This window comes from Numenius arquata, chromosome Z, assembly GCF_964106895.1.
Source record: "Numenius arquata chromosome Z, bNumArq3.hap1.1, whole genome shotgun sequence".
Classification (NCBI taxonomy): domain Eukaryota; kingdom Metazoa; phylum Chordata; class Aves; order Charadriiformes; family Scolopacidae; genus Numenius; species Numenius arquata.
Window position 1 is genome coordinate 56249329 of NC_133616.1, and position 22597 is coordinate 56271925.

The following is a 22597-nucleotide window of genomic DNA, read 5'->3' on the forward strand; positions in this document are numbered from 1 at the left end:
ACATGGCTTTGAGGGTAAAGGAATCCTGTGTCTTGCTTGAAAACTGATCCTTTGTTCCAACTTTTATTGTATCTACCAACCACAATTAAATTCACACATGTCCTTACCAAATTTCTCATTAATAAATAATACCAGGCTGATGGCCACAGATGCCAGTGACTGGCAACAGAATTACTAAGTTTGTGGGGGCTGAGGGAGGGTGGAATATCAAGTAAAACCTAACATGCAAAACTGCATATGATAAGCACAAATGTAACGGATGTGTGCATCTGGGCAGACTTGGTTTTGAATTGTTTCCTTTTTCTGAGACATTTATACTGATTCTACCATCTGCTTCATTTCAAAATTCTGCTTATTTTTAAAAATATCTCTAGAATTACATTCACATTAAAAACCCCCACAACCTGGTATCAGCTATCAGTAAGGCATAGTGCAATTAAAGCAGAAGTGTTTGCTTAAATTTTAATCTGCTTGAGGAAAGAGAACATTGTTGAAATAAAACAAATAATGGTTGACATGAAGCAAGGGCTGAAATTTTTTTTTGTTCTGCTGCACTCTTTCCTTAAAAGAAATCAATGCTGTCAGTAATCATATTTTTATAGTCCTTAGAACTGTCAAGAAAAATTAATATGGATTCCAGAATCTGACCATTCATTTCTGACCACTGATTTCTAAAGATGCAGATTAATGACACTAATTACACTTGCTACAGGATACTTCTGTTTTCTTGAATTTACACAGGGGTTCAGTATTTTTTATACCTGAAGTCTTTCCTAGAGAAGTGTATGTCTTCATGTTTTGTCAGTAGAAGATTCTAATCTGTACAACAAAGATGAAGTCTTAACTCTATCTACACTAATTTTGATTACCCTCAGACAGAGCAATTTGCATGAACTCATTCATGCTACAAGGTAGTATCCGAGTTTCACAAAATGATTATATAGAATTAGGGAAGAGCACCATTCACCCTGCATTACAAGCTGCCAGCTGACCGGCTGACTGCTTACCATCGAGCTGCCAGCAAGCCAGACATTTCTGTTTGGGAATGGGAGTCAGAGTAAGGACAGCACTCTAGCAAAACCTATTGACTGCATTGTGGGCAAAACAAGTCTTAACACAAACATCCGTATTCCCCCAAGGGATTAACAGCTCTTCCCTAAACTGGCACAGGTGTATGATATCTAAGCAGGCATAAACTAAAATGTACGCTTAACAAGCTGTGGAGGAATTCAGAAACAAACCAAACATCCTTTCATATCCCTTTGAGAATGCTTTTGGACAACTGTAGGACACAGCTAAAAACCTGGCAGAGTTCAGTGCATTCTCACCTAAGCACACTCGCCCTGTTCCATCCAGCGTCAGTCCTTCAGGGCACTCGCAGTGAAATGAACCTCTGCTGTTAACGCACCGTCCGTTGGGACAAACCCCCGGGAAAACATCACACTCGTTTACATCTGTTGGGGAAACAAAGGATTGAGTTATATGTTAACTCGAGGGAGACAGCTACAGCTTTATTGAGAATTTAAGCTTCATGAAAGAATACAGGATGCTTTCATCCATACTGTGTTAGGGTCTGAACACTGTTCTGAACAAGCGTCTGTCTCGGTCTCAAGATCTTGAGGTCATAGGGCATGACGATGCCACATTCTCTAATGGATATGGGTGAGAGAAAGGAAAACCTAAGGGGATTAAATGTATTTTGAAGGAGTAGTTCCATTCTCTAGGTATCATTTTGATATTATCCAACAAACAGTCTAACATAACACTTCCCAACAGTCAGTAACTGTGAAGGCATTCATGTAAGGTTGATATGATTATGCCTGAGAAAAGCAATAAATACCCCTTTATCTCATTTTCAAAGGGAAAAAAGTGACATTTTGAGTAAGAAGCAAAAACTTCACCTTCACAGGTAACGCCCTTCACTCTGGCAAATCCTCTTGAGCAAGCTGTGTCTGGAATCAAGCCAGAAAGATATATCACTGCTTTGGAATGACAGAAATATAGGAGTAAATAATTTAAAAATACATGTATCTTTGAAATTCTCTAATAATTTGACTGTATAAGGTGGTGAGTGCTCTAGCCTCAATCAAGAAAATGATTCATATATGTTACTTAAAACAAGTGAATAGTTGAGGAAATTAAATCTTAGACAATTACTTTCTCATGTGCTTTCCTTAATGGAGACCAGAATGCTCAACATCTAATCGTATCAATCTCTGCACTCAGATGTAGCTGAAAAGTAAATTTTCTGTAAAGTTGCCTGAAGATTTAAAGCTTTAGTGGTGCCAGTTATCACTACAGGCTTTTTTTTTCACTGCATTCTAGTAAGGGATCTAAGCAATGGCATTATTTTAGGATATGCACGTAAAATCTAGCATGATGTAGTGATATGAAAGCTTGCTGAAATTTAACTATTTAGAGAATAGGAAATTAAACAGCCAAATGTACTCAGTCTGAGATAATTAGCTCTCTAGATTGGTTAGGTTTTGATTAATTTTATCAGTCTAATCTTATCATGCTGCTTCCCAGAGTTCAAAGTAATATCTTTGCTTGATGCTGTACCGCAAAGTTCACAGCTCTGTTGGATGTTGTTTACACCATGCTTGTTAGATGGGATACACGCGCCCATGGTTATTGTTCCAATTAAAAATGAAAGGCCAAAATATCCTGACACTAGTTCAGCTGCAAGTGGCATTATTCAAACCTTATGGGGAGAATGCAGCACAGTGTTTTTTCCACAAACTACAGCACACAGTTAGCATTCCTGCTTCCAACTTCTAGACCTAGCCCTGTAATCTAATAGTAATACTAATTGTACATACACTATGTGTTTGAAAACAGCTGGAAAAAGTGTTAACAGCCCACAACATATAAAGCCCTCAAGACTTTTACCAGATATTTCACTTTATTATTGTAGTCCTTACTTCCCTAGCCAATGCACAGTTCCTGTGGAGATGAAACATATGTAATTATTAAAAGATTTATTCACATGCTATTTCCTGGTAACTTGAAAGTTATTGGAATGATCTCTGATGGTGGAGATGCCAAGTGATGCTAAATAAGACAACTTCATTTCACAGCTTTTTTGCATTGTGTTTGTTTGTTTTCCGTACAGAAAATGATGAGCATCTGTCTAGCGGTACTTCGTCTCTTCTCCCAAAAGGTGCAGCATATGAGAGCATACCTAATTCACATCGCTCACATGGGCTGCCCCAAGCTGCTCCTAAGGTAGCACAGCATTCAGATTTCAGTGTAGCGCCATTGATGTTGACTTCACAGCGACTCTCTTGGATGTTAAGCCAGCAAGTCCCCTTCAGGCTGTCTGCAGCAGAATAGAAAACAATATGGAATTGTCACAGCAAAAAGAGCTGGTATGCCATGTTCATGCCACACATAGTCAGAGTACCAAGGGAGCACAGGCTCTCCTTTAAAATAAACCTTCCTTCAGAGTCGTTTTGTACACATTTTAGTTTAGAAGTGGTGGAAAGGAATAGTACTATCACTAGAAGTGAGCAATAGAGCATACTGCTTAGGGACCTTGTCCAGGTCCCTTGGTTAGCAGAGGTCCTCCAGATACTATAGTGTCTTTATTTATTTATTTAACCTAGTGACTGATCAGTCTAAAATACACAAGTTACAACAAAAGCAAAGATCACAACCTGGGACTCTCCCTTCCAGCTGAGTGCCTGAACCACTGTGTTACGAAATCCATGTGTTCTTGCCTCTCTCTCACTCGATGAACCTTCAGGGTTGTCAGGAAGGAAAGAAAGATAAAAATGTGGGGGATAGGAGCGTGCTATATTCTTTTAAGGGTCTGGCTCTGATAGCGCATTAGCTATACTTTAAGCGTGCCTGTTAGTTTTATACTCCACTCCCTGCTCCTGAGGGCCCAGCGCCAGCATGCCCAGCTCCTGAATCACAAACTGGATTGCCAGGCTGAGAACCCAGACCAGCTCAGGCCAAACCCATTCCAGTGAGTGCCCAGACGCATCGGGCAGCACCTCCAGACTGCTGCCCAGGCTAGACAGCCACTGAGCAAAGGGGAGATTTTCAGCCTCCCTGCAGTCTCTGCTGCCTGAAATCCTCTGAAATTCTCTTTCAGGTACCCAAGCCCTCAAGTCTTAAAACATACGCTTTTCTGTACCCAAGCCATTTTTTAAATCCTAAACCAGTTACATACTCTAAAAGTTGTACATACTCAATACCTTTACAGTGTTACAATCAAATGGTATAAAATTTCTTCAGTCAGACAACAACCTTTGTGAGCTGATAGCAAAAGCAGCCTGTAAAGATCTAACCCGGATTGGGAGGTCAGCCTGGGTAGAGTTTAAATGCATGTGCATACTCAGAGTTCAAAGCTAAGCAAGTGGCCCAGATGAATTTAATGAGATGACTAATGCAAGAAGAATGGGATTTGGCTTTAAGATTTACGTGTATTATATGTACAAAAAGCTAGACCATCTATTAGGTGCTGTTGATCACAATTACTAATACCTCAGGTTCAGGAGCAACATGCTTAAGACAGAATCATTGCAGCTAATTTTTTTCAAACAACGTCAAATTTCCTACAAAATTGTCATATTATAAAATTATGTAGACCAAAGAGAGCACAACCCCTCATTGGCTAAAGTAACAGGAAGAAAACTAGTCCAAGAATGTGACTGGAATCAGTCCTAGAAACTGGGCAACACAATTAATTAACAGTTAAGTGTAAAGCAATTGTATTGTTTAGGTTAATGTTGGTCTCAAACATGTGGGGCAGAACACCACAGTTGAACGAGTGCACAAATTAATGAGGGGTATAGAAGAGTGGAAAAGGCACTTTTTCCACACCTTGATCAACCTTAAGCTAACAGTCAAGACTTGGGTTAACATAACAAGACCAAAGACAAAACCTGGGCAGTTATTACCTGGGTCGGCACTTAGCCAGTCATGGGATAGGCATGTCCCTGGTCACTGTATGTCCCAAATTCAGGGACCAACATGGGGAGAGGGAATGTAAGCTCTTTAGCTTCTCTTTTATGCCACATCCAGCTTGCTGCCCGTATATTCATGTCTCTGCTTTATATTATCAAAATGTAAATGCTTCCATTGCTTTATTCCTTAGAAGTTTCTTGAGATCAGCATAATTTATTTTTAGTAGCCAACTTTGCAGGATGGAAAAATCATACTAATATATAAAGAATTATTTAAACTATACGTATTAGCAGGTGATTTTCTTCACTCCAGCTGCATCTACATTATCCCGCCAAAGTCTGCTTGTCTTATCTTTTTCAGGCTATGAGTTAATTTCCTTTATTTTACATAATCTCTCTTGTCCAGACAAAATCTAGAGTGGGCAGTCACTGTGAGTATTGCTTTGGTGAAAAAGTTATTATCCAGCATCAAAGCATTCTTTTGGTTGCTGGCATCTCTTTGATTTGACTTGAAGAAAAATGTATGCATACTACAGGCAGATGGCAGCCTACTTATTGTGCAGTGTATGAATTTCATGAATCTTGACTAAAATATGCATAAAAAGCATATATTAACTGCAACACTTGTATCACCAATAGAGGTATTTCAAAGACAATTCCACTTTTTTCCTCTAAGAGTTCAGCCTCAATATTGCAAGCACTGTCTGTGTGCAAAGGAAAGGAAAGCAAAGGAAATACAAAATATGATGTTTTTCCTGAATGCTTTTATTGTAACACCTGAACTAACAACCCTCATTTCCTGGAGGTCTGAGCTTAAATTTAAGTGCAAATGTTGTGACTTGAATTCTAACTGCAATTTGAGCAAGTCATTTTTTTTTCTCTATCCAGGAAAGCTCCCAGAAAAAGACAAATGGCTTACATCTATGCTCAATTTCTGCAGGTAATATGGATGCAAATGGCCCAAGCCACATGGTCCTTCAGCCTTGAGGCTGAGCAGACTGAACAATGGAACCAGAGGAACTGACATACTGAAGTCTTCTGTCCACAAACTGAATAAAGAACATGCATCAACCATACAGCTTCTCCATATAAAATCAGTCTACCGTGCCATACATGACCCACATCCACAAGACAGTGAAAATCAGTAAAAAAAATAACAGGGATGTTATATTAATCCCCTCTTTATCTAATACTGTCATCATGTACTTTTATTTCAAAAGTCTGTGGCATTTTTAAGTTAAATAATCATCATAATGAAAAAAAAGTAAGAAAAATTTGTAATGTAGGACTGACTCTTATTCTGACATGAGAGCAAATTTGACATGAAAGAAAACCTAGAGAGGGCTCAGAATATGACACTTCCTTACTTTGATCAGTCTCATGAAGAATACAACACATTCACAAACCACAACACAATTCTAGCTGAACATTTATTTTTTAGCATATGCTTTTCATATTTGATGCTACAGGAGTGCTTTACAGGAGCAATCCGCTAAAAAAATTAGGGTAAATACATTCAATATACAAGTCTTTCACTGCAGTGGTAATGGAAAAAACAACTTGCTCTACTATAGAGATTTAAAATGGTAAACATTTGACAGAAGCATTTGCAAGCTTTTCACACAGTAAACTACCTGTAACTTCCAATTCCTTACTCACTTTTCAATAAGCTAGTCTGCCCTCCTCTCATCACTACCAATTCCAATGGAAATTTTGTCAAGGAAAAAAACCATACAACTGGGGCTCTAACAGTATAAATCTGTATGTCTCATATTATCTATACTTCTCACCCTTCTGTCCTAACATATTCTCATCTGTAGTACAGAAAACTGTTCCTGAGATGACTGGAGTCGACATGAAATTAATTATTAGGCTCACAGTATACAGGTGGGTCCTATTCTTCACTTTTTGTCTGACTGCTCAGGTATTTTTTTTTGTTTAAATTTTATGTTACTTATCACTAATATTCAGGCCAAATGGGACCTCACACTGTAAACATTCCAATGGAAACCATTTGCAAACTAAATCCAGAACATTGTTATAATTAGGCCCTTAGTGGACTTGTAGTACCTTTGGATGTGAGAACACAAGAAGATTAAAAACAATTAGACCAAAAAAGCCTAGGTTAGTGTGGTCATATCAAGAAATTAGCACAATGTAAAAAAGAAAAAAACAATACTAAACTTTACTGGCCAGTGGTGCTACAAGCAAATCTTAAGAGAAGGCTTAGACACAAAAGTAACATTCACTTTAAACGCATATTGCGGTATAGACAGACTCCGCCATTAAATGGAAATTTGAGTCTTTGCATTCAATTTCCTATCTCAAGAAAATCTTGGCAAGGCAAAAAAGTCGAACCAGGAACACCAGACAAATCCATCTTAAAATAAAAGGAACATTTAAAATTAGAATCACCCAGTTATTAATAACACTCCAATCCAATTTATCTCACATATCCTGCAATGACTTCAATTATGTTACACAAATAAGCTGAAACAATGGCAGCTTGTGATCACTTGATAAGTACAGATGTCTCCAATCCTTTGAGTTTTCTTGGAAAGGCAAGAAAAAAAACATTAATAAATGGCTTCCAAAGATAATGCCACTGACATCTTGCAGACTACTGTTGCTGCTAGCTCCAATAAAATCTGTGCAGTGCTCTGCTTTTTTTCAGTGCAACAGAATCCTCAAAGGACGCTAACATTATTTATGTATCTCTCTATCTCTCTATTTGTGTGTGTACGAAACCAAGAAAATACTCATGTATCCACTCCAGGGGCAGAGATCCTGACAAACTCACATCTGTCTTACCTTTACCAGCTCCCTCCAAATGAAGTATAGTATGAGATTGTGCTATAATGCAAAAGCCATTAACATTTCCTTATAGCTAGGAAAGTCAGGCTTCACAGTTTATGAAGAATGTCCTGAACCCTTAGAAGCCATGTGCTTTCCTATCACTATTTGAGTAGATGTTTCTCCCTTTTCACTTGCTTTCCTGTCTCCAGACAAAACTACCAGACTAATCACCTATAACTTCACTCATTCTCATTCTCTCAAAGGATAAGAAAATTCCTATTAATAATAAGACATTCCCACTCTCTCCCACCAATTGACATCTGCATTTCACAACTTTCACCATAGTTTGGACATCCTCATGAATTATGTTTCCCTCCTTTTGTACCTGCTCCCAAGGAAGCAATAAAATTAGTTCATGTTTGTTTGGTCCTACCTACAGAACTAGACATATTGTCGGCTGTCACAAGGAAATTACCCAAATGCATTATTTTCTTGCTAAATTAATCAATATGATTAAACACAAATGTTTTTCAAGTTAGTAAGAAAAAGGGAAAATAACAGGAGGAAATACCCACCAATACATATCAGTCCTGTAGAGTCCAACTTGCTGCCAGGTGAACATTCACAACTGAAAGATCCAAGATTGTTCCTGCAGGCACCATTGACACACGGGCCACTTTCACATTCATTTACATCTATAATCCAGAAACAAAAGACACCGTTAGAACTACGAAATGCTTCTGAAAAATATGATACAGTACAAATACTGCTTTGGACCATGATTTGCCAAGACTGCCTGGCATATTTGCCCCCTTCCTCTCCCATCTCAGCATGACATTCAAAAGCTATAGGGACAGGCAGGTAGCATGTAGGTGCACATGTTCAGGACCACATATTTTGAAAGTGTTAATTAAATGGCTCTTTTCTACAAAGATGTTAATTTCCACCAACTTGGACTATAAAGTTTTCCAACATCAACTATAACTGTCCTGTGAGAAAACAAAACTCCCTTTTCATAGACTGCAATGCATTCCCAGCCACAATACGCAGTGCACAAACAAAGGCCTTATTGTTTCTGTCATTTATAGCTCCATAAGGCTTTGGAAGAATTAAGAAAACCCTGTCAGAAGCAAAATATTACAATGCTGGCTGTGATTCTCTAGTTCTGGAAAGCGTTCAAGAAATAGGAGTTGAAACTGGAATACTGTAAATGGTACTTCCCTCTAGCCTCTAACTCCTTTTCTTTATTACCCCTGTGAGTTTTTAAGCCTGTTCACATGTAAGAATAGGACCCCTGCAGACAGTATTATTTTCTGACTATTTTTTTTTAAACTGAAATGAGTTTTAAGACTAAAACAACCCTACCAAATTCTTTCAAAGAACAACTGCAGATGCATATACAGCATTTTTTCCTGAACTCAACCAATTTCATTTTTTTGATTTGGATCCCAAATCAGGCCATACATTCTAATCCAACCACACCATTCCTTTGATGGGCCAGAAATCAAACTTTTTAGGGCTTGCTTATGTTTGCTAGCAGTGCTTGAGGAGTAATGTCATATCCATAAACTAAAATAGCCTGATTCAAATTAATCATAAATTAATGCAGGATCTTTTTAAGCACTGGAAACAATAACAGCATCAAGATATCATTTTCAAGACAAACTAAAATATCTTCCTTATTTTTCAGAAGTCATGAAAAAGATACCATTTGCTATTTGATATGTGATGATGCATCAAGCCTTCATTTCACTAGACATGCATTCTTTCATGATCTTATGGGGTCATAGGAAGGAATATGTGTTTAAAATACTCACCAAATTATGTATATATTATTAAAAAACAAAGAATAATGTAAGAGAGATGGAACATGCCCAGAAATCAGTAAGCTTAGGAAACTGTGCTCTCTCTCTTCATGCCAAAAGCAAGCACTTAATTTAAAAGCCAATCTTCGCAGTCCCTTTACTTAATGGAATTACCTACAGGGAGCAAATAGGACTTGTCCTTGAATGCCAGCAAGGTTCTAAATACTAACAGAGCTTTAAACTTGTGAAGTGTACTCTTAAACTTGTGGATCACCCAGCTTATGCACTGATCATACACAGATTCAGAGATATAAAATCTAGGAGGCCTTATTGGGTCAAGACAGTGTGTTACATGAACACATCTAGACAGCTTCCGTGGCTGGCTGTGTACTGGGCTAACTGCATTGGCAGCTCCCAAGCTGGTAAGCCCCATCCTGCTAGGGGCTCATAGTCCTGTAGGGCGTTAGGCAGAGCGTCCACATTTCTCTACAAAAAGCTTGCCTAGACACAGTTGGTAGTGTCATCTCAGGTTGATTCCGGAGCCAGCTTACTATGGAGTATACAGCGCAGTGTACGAGCCGGTAGTTCCAGGCCAGGTCTGGCTCTGCTCATGCACCTGCTTGGTGTGCTAGGGAGTGCAGTACAGAGGTAACCAGGTAGAAAGCCAGTTAGTTCTGACAGAGCAAGCTCCAAGTCCCTCTGTATCCAAGCTGGCAATCAGGAGGGCTCATCAACATTCATCTGCTTTGTATCCCTTCTCCTCCCTGTAAATGCATTTCACACTTTATTGCCTAAGGCTTTTAGATCCAAGATACGCTCCCTGCCTCCCTGGCCTTTTACTCTCTCCCCAGCCAGCAATACCTGCTAGTCGAGAGTAGTCTCTGCTGCTTTTGCAGAGACACCAAGTATCTGGTTCCCACAAACCAAATATTTGGTTCCCACAATTAGAAACAGATCACACTGAGACAAAGAAGTCATCTTAAATATGCAGTATATGCCAAATAATTCTCCATACAGAAATGCTCTTGGAGAAAGATACATTTTTTTTCTTCCTTTCAATCTGTCATCTTGATTTCAGCAGTTTGGCTAGCTTTAAAAAAAAAAAAAAACAAGGAAAAATGAAAAAAGAGGACAAATTAACTACATTTAAGCTATATATCTAGTTTTTCCCTGTCAAAGGCATCAAACATTCATTGTCTCTTGAAGTCCAAGAACAAAGGGATACCCAATGAAGCTGGCTGATAGCAAAACAAGTAAAGAAATGGTTCTTTACACAACAGGTAGAGAAACTGAAATCCTTGTCAGGCTGCTGAAAGTTTGCATTAATCAATGGCAGTCCGGACAAGTTCATGCAACATAAATTCACCAAGGTCTGTATGAGGTAAAGATCCTGCTTCTGGAGTCAGAAGTCCCCGAAACACAACTGCTGGGGATTCAGAGAGTATTTTTGAAAGTAACATTGTATACTTGCTCTGTTGTGGCTCAGAGGGAACTTTGGTTAGTATCTGCACCTACATCTTTGCATTTGTGCAGACAGTTTCTCTGTCCAGTCAGTTGCAAGTGCTCTTCCCTGCTTTTAGCTAAGATGCAACTTCAGAGAAGTTCCCATGAGGGACCAGGCACAATCTATGCCACAGAATCTTTGGTGCTTTGGGACATTAAAAATAGTCCCCACTGAGTGCATGCAAAATGAGACTTAAAACCTGGCCACGTCACAGTGCATTTTCAGGCACCATCCTGACACAAAAACCACTCAAGAAATGTTAGCAACAGCACAGAAGAGCAAGAGCTTTTTACAGAAAAGGTCACAAGGTTTGCATGTTTTTAAATACAAAAATCATCATTTTCTTGGAAATGAACAGAAAGGTTTGTCTGAATTTTTTAAAGTAAAAATTAAACCCTAGTCTGACTCAACCATCCAGTGATGAAAATTACAGGTCAAGTGCTTGAAGTCTGCTGAAAATATTTATAGCTGAAAAAAGGCAATTTATGTAAAGTCTCACATGGTTTTAACAGCTGGCAGCCCAACCACACACGCAACCAATGTGCGAGACAAAAGACTGTAATTAGCAGAGACTTGCCACTATCCAAAACATCACTTCAATCACATTCATAATATAAACAAATGCATGAAACTTAAAATACTTCACATTTATAGATGTAATATCAGGTTATCATGCCTATCTTTAATTGTCCCTGATACTTAGCTGTTAGGTTTACACCAATTTTGTTCTAGAAAAACACATCTTGTATTTCAGGTTTTCAGAGTTAACAAGAAGCCCAAACCTAATGAAAAATAGTTGAGGGCCACACCTGGAACAGTGTCCCCAAAACTACAACCAAATATAAGTAAGTAAGTGGAGATGGCAGGGCCAAAGCATCTAAAGTTCAAGTCCTTAAGAACAGTGAAGCAGCTCTCTTGATTTCATGGGCTGTGTTCTTCATTCTCATCCCAAAGACAGTGAAAAGAGAGAGGATGACTGAAACTGAATGCATGGGTGAGAAAAAATGGGGAAGAACAGAAAGGTGGAACAGCTGACTTGATCTGCCAGGTTCCTGCTGTCTGCAGGGGACATTCCCCTTTTACCATTCCTCCCTCCTTTTTCTCCAAGTCTCAGTTTCTACCCCTTCCAAGTGCCAGTGCCAGCCCCTTACTGATCCCACAGACAAACAGTCGCTTTCCATCTTCAGGGATGAGAACGGCAGAAGTTGGCTGCCAAGACCAGGGGCAAGGGATGATGTATCATGGAACCAGATACATGGAACCAGAAATGCTCCTCATTTCACTTTGCCCTGATGCAGCTGCAGGAATACTCATCCCATTTCTCTCTATGGAGTAGGAAGAGGGAGAGTAGCTTTCACTGAGGATTAGGGTACGCATATCTGGAGGCATTAACTTCTGTTTGTTTCTAAAATGATCTTGTGACTATGCTCTAGGCCTCTAACCCTAAAAAAACCCAGTTTTAAACTTTCTGTATTTGACATGCTTTAGCACTATGCTAGGAAAAAAGAAACAAACAGAGAAACAAAAAAAGAAAAAAAAAAAGAAAAAATAAAACTCAGAGCTTTTGGGTATTAATGGGCTTGTGATACTGCATGACTAACCCCAAAACCACCATTCAGAAAAAAAAAATAATTAAAGGATGAATACACTTCAGCTTTAGTGCTCTGATGAATCAGGTAAAAAAGTATCATGTCCACAATTTAAACAAACTCCAAAAATTGTTTCCATACACCTTCTTATAATAATATTAAATGGCAGTTTTAGCAAGAGTGAGCAAGAACACAAATTTATTTTAATATTGTTTTATATTTTAAAATAAAAGCCACTATGAATGAAAATACTTATCAGGGATTTTTTTTTTTTAAACATTTTTTTCTAAAGTGAAGTGAGTGTACATTTTAAATGTCAGAGAAACAAAAATTGAAACAGTCCACTGTACATTCCTGGAAATGAACTTCAAAGCACATCTGGTTTATGTTTAACTAGTTATGTCACTGGAAACACAATGTAAACCACAGAGCTTGTTGTAAAAATATCAACTTTCACAGACTCTGGAGCCTCAAACAACTCCCCCATTCCCCACAACAAATTGATAAAAAAATTCAATTGAACTATAAATGAAAACAGTGAAGGGTTTTGTTGTTCTTCACAGTTACTGGTGAGAGTTATATTAATTAAAAATATATGGGTGAGTAATAAGCATCAGAGCATTGTCAGAGCACTACACAAAACTTCTAGCTACAGAAGTTTTTACAACTAGTGAAGTTGTAACTCCGAACTGAATTACGGAATGTTTCTTTGAAAACAGAATTTGGACAGAAAGAGATGAATTTATTTCTCTACTGCCAACCCACTCAACATCAGAAAAAATGTGATACATTTTATACACAGTTTTATGCCAAACCCCTCCAGATCCGCTTTTTTACCTGGTCGGCTAAATTTAAACATCAATCTATGAGATTCAAGATGAAGATGACAGATCCTTCGTGACCTATGTATGTAAGTTAATGTAGATAACTATATTAAGAGAAAATGAAAATCCTTCAGATTCCACTGTGCAGACTATAAAAAATGAGAAGTATTTTAGGGCTATTACATTAAACTACATTCAGAAAGGAAATAGTCTTACGAATCTAAAGTTTTAGTTAATGATCAGTTGTTTGGATTTGTATTTTTTTCCCCAAATGAGAAAACAGGGTATTTTTTCTTCCATTAACAAAAAGTTTTATTATTTTAAATATTACTGCACCATTCATGCCCAATCACAAGCCTATTGCTTCAGAGTTCAGCAGACACAGAGGATTATGAAATACAGCCAAGAGAAGCACAGCCACTTTTATTCTACGAAAACAGCAAAATATCCTCCTTTTCAATAAGAAGCTAAACCTCATAACTACCATGAAAGGGAGATGAGACAGGGACAGTTCTACCCTGTTTTTGAATCTTTTGGAATATCAAAAAATACTCTTTCATTTGTTTTTGCAGGGGCCACAATACAAATACTGCAAATATGTACAGATGCGTGTTCTTTTATGAACACCTAAAAATAATGTAAAAAAAATAAAATGCAATTAAATGCATTGATTAAAATCTCACCAAATCCAACAAACAGAAACCCAAACAGCCTTACTTAGTGAGCTTGAATGATCATCTCAGTAATTATTCTTTCACAATAGAACATATTTTAATTTATGTAACAAACTGCTTAAACAAGGTGTGAGTGCATTTTCTACCTCATGCTCAGGTTGACTCAAATTGTGAAATATCTCAGTTCCTGTATTACTAAATGACTGTCAGAGGTACTATGATATGTTAGTTTGAATAAATCATACTGGTTCTTTATTCACATTTTTAGAATTGATTCATAAACTGATAATTTGGGGAATGCACCTAATTCCCTCAGACAAGACCTAAAAGTGGTCACAGTCCTTAGAAAAATGGGCTAAGGTGCCATTAAGAGATGACATGGCTGCCATCTGGATTTCTGCTAGTCTTCTCTTCATATACTTTCCTGACTGTAATTTCTTTTTTATATATACTATGGTTTTGCAGTTAATATTAGCTGGCGATACTATCTAAAGAAGTCACACTCTCTTCAGTGAACTGAGTAGGAAATGAACTTCCACTCCAGAATGACTCTCCCTCACACTATTCTCCATTTACACCCCCACCCCCCCTCCGCAAAAAAAAAAAACTAAGATAAGGGACTCTCAGACTTGGTTCACTACTTCATGATCCCCAAATTTTTTTCTAGCACAAGAGAAAATATACTGCAATGATGATAACAATGTCCTGAAGACAAAAAAGATCATTTTCTTTCTAAGGCTGTGGTGGCTCAATGCAACCATGAAACCACTCTTCTTGTTGTTGTTGTTGTTGTTGTCAAATCATAATTTTCCACCTGTATATTAAAATTACTATTATTATTATGATTTTAAAAATTCATTTTATATTTGAAAATCTAGATACATTTTATTTCAATAATTAGGTTGTTTTCTTTCTTGCATCTTATTCATCTACCTTTTGGTCAGTGTTGTGCTCTGAAGTTGATGGCCTTTTCATCTTGGTAATGAACATACTATTCAAGTTTTTCTGTCTATAAGATTCCTTGAGAAATATGCACATTTAGGGCACACAGTAAGCCTTTTTCACAGCTATAAATCTTTCAGTGCACAGAAACTAAACATATATACAGACCCTGAAGAACAAATTTCACCTGGAAGTTGTGGATAGATACTAGGCATTGAGACAATTTAGCAGAGAGAGCACTAAAAATCCATGGGAGTATGATATAAGAAAAATCCTAATCAGAACAAGTGTTACTAATTTGTAACACACAGGTAGAGAAGACATTTTAACTTTTAAAAGTGACCACTGAAACACACATGTACTAAAAGGAACACAATTTCTTTTGAACAGAAAGGGTAAAGAGGTGAATGATTTGATAGTGCTAGAATTTAAACCATTTCATGACATGTTTTGAATGTAAACACGTTCACTTTCTGAACAGTTGGAGACATTCAAAACACTATTGCCCTCCCATGTTGCTTGCTTCCACTCCTCTGCTGACAACTGGCAAAGAGCACACGAGTGCTCCTCACCTGCTTCAGTGCAAAGTTTGTGCATTCAGCATACGCGGCTGCTAAGGAAATGGTGTTAAGTTAACCTGACTGATCCTACACAGCACCAGTGGTTTGCAGAGTGCTTCCACTTTCCCTTCTATATGTTTAGCTGTATAGCAGTAACTTCTGTTTGATCAGTGGTAACAAGCAGCTGAGGACAATAATATCTTCCACTACTTCAGACAAATCTAGACAATGACACCAGTTCACATAATAGGAATTCCATAACAAAGGATTATAGTTTCCCCATCACTCACTCAAATGCAAGACAATTTACGATAAAAACTTTCTAATGATAACAAATATTGAGATTTGCAGATCATGGAACCAAATAAAAAACAATGCAAAAGACCAGTAAAATTCTACTACTCTGAATACTAGTTAAAAAATGAGACAAAAGCTAATACTTCTATTTTAACTCTTTTTGTACATCCTTGCTTAATTTTTTTATAATGAAAACTACTCATTAGTTTCTGCTATGTAACTTTTTCATTAATCTAATATCTGTGTTCAAGAATCATATAAGAAAGAAATTTTGATTACACTGTAAAAATAAAGGACAATTTTAGTATCATCAGGCAGTAATATCCAGATCCCGGAATTCAAACATCACATAAAGCATCACAAATACCAGAATTTGATCTAGAATTAATCATCACCACAGACTGAAGGGAGAAAAGAAAGAAGAGACCCTGTGATTAAAATAGACGCACTTCCCTAAATGATAGACTAGGTGTCCCTGCTACATGATCAAAGGTGAGCACATATTCCCCTTTATTCCCAGCTTAAAAATGTTTTATGTAAGGAAAGAAAAATATTTTCATATAAAACCGAACTGATTAATTTGAAAGAAATTTGATGGCAAGACCCAACACACTGAAAAATACTGCAGAGAAATTACAAGAGGAATGCAGTGATTTATGCGGTATATTAGTTCTGTCTTTTCCTCTGTTATTTGTCACCACTCTAAATCTTTTGTGATTGTTTAGCTTTAATTTATATAATATGCAATAAAATTAACACAACTTGCAGATTTTTCACCTTCACATGTGTCTGTCTCAGTGCTGAATACATAACCCTTCGGACAAGTGCAGCTGTAACTTCCAGGGGTGTTTCGGCAGAGCCCGTTATCACACAGCAGCCCGTTCACTGAACATTCGTCAATGTCTGCAGAAAGATGAGTTAGATATACCAATGAGTGCACATGCCATGAGAGGCCTTTGCCTCCACAAGTAGCCCCTGTTGCTTTCTACAGCAACAACTGGGTTGCCAGGTGAGCAGTTTTCTATAAGTCACTGAGCAAGGAAAAATGCCAAGCCTTAGTTTCAGAAGGCTAACTGGTTTTCAGATTCTTATTACCAAAAATTCTGTTCTGCTTTTAAAGTTTTTCATTAGCAGGTTCTAAAAATAGTTCATGGTTTGTCTTAAAGTAATAATTATGTTTTCCTGGATTGACGTTGGAATCTTTGTCAATTGTATGATCACCATGATCACCATAACAACTTTACAAAGGTCTATTTGCTTTGAAGCCAGCATTATAATTTTGGTTTTGGTTTTTTTTTTAAACACAAAAATAATGGTGTGTTAGATTACTGTTCTAATCCTATTTTATGGGCAAAATTTGATTTTCTTATCCATGAAGTGAATATGTGCATAAAAATCTAAATCGTACAGCCCATGTATGGCAGACATCTCAAGAGTACACATATGTACCTCCTCTCCAGAGGTATATTGTATTAAAAAAAGCCCCCATGATTAAGACCGGGATATCAAGCACAGTGAATAGGAAAACCCCATAAATTAACATCACTTCCTGAACTCCTCTTATATTAACTGAAAATAATGCTAATAAAAAGCAATCAATCTTCTGCAAATAATGCTAATAAAAAGCAATCAATCTTCCCTGTTGCCCTATTGTTTATTTTTTAAAAGAAAAAGATTATAATTTTAAGCTGCTTTATTTTAGTGTCCATCACATGTCACAAATACTTGAAACTTACAGGAGAGTGCTGACAGGGTAAGTCATGATAAACCTAACACTTTATACTCTGCTTCTGGGTGTCTCCTTTATTTTGACTGCTTGATTTCCCAAACTTAACACTGCAACTGAAATCTCACATCAACTTGTTTTTTTATACTGTTTAAGTTTAAAAAAAAATAATTAGAAAAACAAGAATGCAATATAATTACAATATGGAGGCTTCTGGTTTCCCAACTCCATTAGATTTTGCAAGCTATGCTTATAAATTCCTTTAGGATTCAGACAATAAAGTCTAAATTTCCCCAGACAATGAATCAGAGATTTAAGTTTGGCAGCTGTAAAGAAGCTCTTCTAAATTAACCTGTCCTTTATCTAACCTCATCTGATTTTAATTCAGCTAAGGAGGATGAATTTGTTATTTGACATTTTTAAGAGCAACAGACTTTAATATTGAGCTTGTTGTCATTTAACGAAAACTAGCAGTGTTACGAACATATTATTTCCTCAGGATCTCACAGAGCAACTTCAGATCTGGACTGTAATCTCTTTTGATATGCACTGTGAAAACACAGAACATAGCTCATGTTCTAAAAACACTTAAAACTGACAAAAATACTGTCTGCATTCTGTATGATGACCATTTTTATTTCTTGGCCGCCATAATCTGTATCACTAATTAAAACATTTCAACCCTTTATTTAAGCATTTATAATTAACTTCTTTTGTGCAAAAATTCTTCTAAGAACAAACGCATTCTCTCAGTCAGTATGCTGTATTTTTATTTAAATAATCAAACAGGCATATGCGTATACTAGCACTTACATAATCCCAAGTGTAACTAGATAAATAGATTCCATTGCCATAAAATCGATTTGGAAAAGAATCTCATGTGAAGTATTTAAAGAAAAAATAAAACCAAACATTTTTTTTCTGCAGCAGTGATTTTCCTGCCAAAAGGTCATCCTTAGGGCTTTTAGAAAGTAACTAGCTGTAAAATTCCTTAAGTCAAGCAGATGAAAAGAAACACATTTATTACTTTGTGTTTGCTTTGCATCACTAGATAGGAATGCTTGGTATTAAAATTATACCACTGTTGTATAGTTCAGGTTTTCCCTACCAAAAATGGACCACAAATACTAGTGATAGGTCAGTAAACCTTTAAGAGTAGAGAGCAATAATTCTTCAAAATAAACGTATCAGACGGTAGGACAATACTTATGACTTTCTGATGGTTTCAGATAGATTTCCATAAGCTTTTAATACAAACAAACTTCAGTTTTCTGTTTAAAATTAAAGGACGATAACAGGACCATAAGCGATGTGGTACAATGTACCTGTGGTATAATACACTTTTTTTGGATGTGAGAATTCCCAAAAGAAAAAACATACTGAATTTAAGGTATGATCATGAATAATAAAATTAATTAGAGAGTGAAACATATAACATAGATATCTTCTGTTGGGTGTTCCTAAACATGTGAAGACAATGTATCTAGATACTGCAACAACTGTCTGGTATAAACCTAAACCAAACTGTAAATGACAATTAAAAGTTTCTGAAGTGAATCATTCCTGCATACTGGTGACAAATTCTGAAGAATAAAAGAACATCTATTACACTTGAGCCCTCTGTTCCGACATGATTTATGAAATCCTAAGAGTGGGTCATTGCTTCTTTCATGAGCTGAAACTTTCAGAATTTTTTCAGAACTAAGTGTGCAGCAACCCATTCTGCTGTACTTGTATAACATGTATACTTGAGTATAACTCAGGTACATCATTAATTATTGCATACTGTGAAGACTGTGTACACAGGCCACCAATTATCATTCATTATGATAATGACAGCCGTCTGCTACATTTTATTATGCAAAACCATGACCTCCAGCTCTTGATAAATTATCATCCATCCTTGAAAGGGACATGTTTTAGGTGGTCTTGACAAATGTTATACATTAAAATATAACACAAACTGATCCATGTTTTTGAGAAAATTTATTCCTAACCTGCAATCTCTCTTGCTTACACTTCTCAATAGTAATACCCCCCCCACCAAATAACAGAAAAAAACACCAGTAAGAATATAAGCTATGCAGTGACTGAAAAAAAACCACTCTCATCAGAGATTTTTTGCATTTTCATTGTAACTTTAGTAGAAGCCTTGCAACCAAAATTCTGTCAATTCAAATTACCATCGATATAGTGATGAATACTTCAACAATAATAAAAAAATCAAGCAACTTACCCACACAATTCCTTCCAGAAGGATCAGGCTCATAGCCACTGTTACAGTTACAACGATAGCTGCCACGTAAGTTTTCACAAATTCCATTGGAGCAAATATCAGGATCCAACGCACACTCATTAATATCTGTATTAACACAACACAGAAGATAACCAGATAAAAGGTAAGAAAAACCTAATCCTGTGATAGGTGCAGACAACATCCGTCTCACTGGATGTTGGGGCTGTCATTCAGAGCAAGGGTATAGCAAAGGTACAACCAGAAGGCGGAAAGGAGCGATTATTCCACTTTATTTCACACTAGTGATGCCAAACCTGGAATACTGTGTCCAGTTTTGGGCCACTTCATGAAGTTCGCATGGGCCCACTCCTCAAGCTTGTCAAGGTCCCTCTGGATGCTATCTCTTGCGTCTAGCAAATCAACTGTACAACTCAGCTTGGTGTCATCTGCAGACTTGCTGAGGGTGAACTCAATCCCTCTATTTATGTCATTGATGAAGACATTAAATAGTATTGGTCTCAGAATGGACCCTTGAGGGACACCAGTTGTTACTGGTTTCCTTTTGGACATTGAGTTGTTGACTGTAACTCACTGCACCTGACCACTAGCCAATTCCTCATCTAACAGTTCATCCATCAAACCCATCCATCTCCAATTTAGTGGAGAGAAGAATGTTGTGGGGGACCGTACCAAGGGCCTTACAGAAGTCAAGGTAGATGGTATCAGTAGCTCTTCTCTTGTCCACTGGTGCAGTCACTCCATCATAGAAGACCACTAGATTAGTCAGGCATGATTTGCCCTTGGTGAAGCCATGTTGGCTGTCTCTAATCACCTCTATCTTCCATGTTTTGACATAACTTCCAGGATGATCTGCTCCATGATCTTATCATGCACTGAAGTGAGACTGACTGTTTGGTAATTCCCAGGGTCCTCCTTTTCACCCTTTTTTAACAATAGGTGTGATATTCTCTTTTCTGCCTTCACCGGGGACTTCGCCTGACTGCCATTTTTCAAATACGATGGAGACTGGCGTAGCAACTACTTCTGCCAGTTCCCTCAGGACCCTGGGATGCATCTCATTAGGTCCCATTGTCTTGTGCATGTCCAGATTTCTTGGGTGGTCCTGAACCTAATCTTCTGCTATGATGGGAGGGACTTTGTTTCCTGAGTCCCTGCCTTGATGTTCAGAGACTTGAGAGATATGGGAAGAATGACTACCAGTGAAAACTCAGGCAGCAAAACTGTTGAGTACCTAAGCCTTCTCCATGTCAGTTGTCACTAGTTCTCCTGTCACATTTATCGTGTTTGTGTGTCTGTGTGAATTTTCTTGTAATCTTTTTCTAACCAATGTACCTGTAGAAGTCTTGCCAAACTCAGCTCCAACTATGACCTAGCTTTCCTGGTCCCATCCTGACACATCTGGGTAGCATCCCTGTATTCTATCCAGGACACATGTCCCTGGTTCCACTGCCATTTCCTTCTTACACTTCAGTTTGACTAGGAGAATCTGAGAACAGTCATGTTGGTCTCCTGCCTTCCTTGCCTGATCTCTTACATGTGGGAATCAAGAGCTCTTGCAATCTCAGGAAAATGTCCTTAAAGAGGTGCCAGCTCTGTTCTGCTCTGTTCTGCTCTGTTTCTCAGGGGGTCTCATCCACTAACTCCTCAAAAAACTGAAAGTTTGCTCTCCTAAAATTCAGGGTCTTGGATTTACTCTTTACCTGTCCCATATCCTTCAAGATCATGAGTTCCACCAGGGCATGATCACTGCAGCCCAGGCTGCCACCATGCTTGACCTCACTAATTAGTTCATCTGTGTTGGTAAGCAATAGGTGCAGTAATGCTTCTCCTCTGGTTGGGCTGTCACCTGGATTAAGAAATTACCCTCATTGTGCTCCAGGAATCTCCTGGACTACATAAAGCTTGTTGTGCTGCTTTTCCAGCAGATGTCAAGTTGACTGACGACAGGATCAGTACCTGATATATGAGAAGAGGCTGAAGGAACTGAACTTGTTTAGTCAGCAAGAGGGAGGATGAGAGCAGTTCTCTGATCTTAATAGAAGATGGAGCCAGACTCTTCCTTAAGGTACATAATGACAGGGCAAGAGTCAATAGTTACAAGTTACAACAGGGGAAATTTTAACTGAACACCAGGAAAACAATTCTTCCCCATAAGAGAGGTTAACCACTAGAGCAAGCTGCCCAGATAGGCCATGGGAACTCCATCCTTGGAGGTTTTCCAAAATCCACTGGGCAAGGACTTGAGAAACCTGATTCAACTTTGAAGTTACCTCTGCTCTGAGCAGAAGGTTAGGTTGGATGACCTCCAGATATCCTTTCTAACCTAAATCAATAAGGAAATATGCATTTGTAAAAATACCTTGATGCAAAATATCTAGCCTGTGCACTCAGTGCCTGTGGTTTAACAATCTAGGTAAGAAGTTATAAATTATTAGGTGACACAAATGCTTTTCCTAATACAGGATTCATGCACAGGTCAATACCACAGCATACTCAGTCTTGCAGAAATTATAGCACTTGTTGGAAATCTAAATTTTTCTCAGATCGACAGAATAGGATGATGAATGAGATACATTCCCTGAATTTACAGTCCCATATAGAATTTCTGCTGTAGTTGGAAAATTCCAAAATATTTATATGAACTATAAGAACAGGAACAGGCTAGTTTTAGTATTTTTTGCCTCTGAGGAAAAGAGAATTTTTCAAT

General features: G+C 37.7%; 1 protein-coding gene across 3 annotated transcripts in view; it reads right to left on the reverse strand.

The window, feature by feature from the left end:
* The window catches only part of FBN2 (fibrillin 2), a 172180-nt gene that overhangs the window by 61131 nt on the left and 88452 nt on the right, over window positions 1-22597 (reverse strand). For all 3 annotated transcript variants that reach the window (XM_074166568.1, XM_074166567.1, XM_074166566.1), the window contains exons 18-23: window positions 19870-19995; window positions 16685-16810; window positions 8288-8407; window positions 3185-3322; window positions 1902-1952; window positions 1329-1454 (exon numbers count right to left, since the gene is read on the reverse strand). In XM_074166568.1, coding sequence (XP_074022669.1) covers window positions 1329-1454; window positions 1902-1952; window positions 3185-3322; window positions 8288-8407; window positions 16685-16810; window positions 19870-19995 — 687 coding nt within the window. The remainder of the gene's footprint in view (window positions 1-1328; window positions 1455-1901; window positions 1953-3184; window positions 3323-8287; window positions 8408-16684; window positions 16811-19869; window positions 19996-22597) is intronic.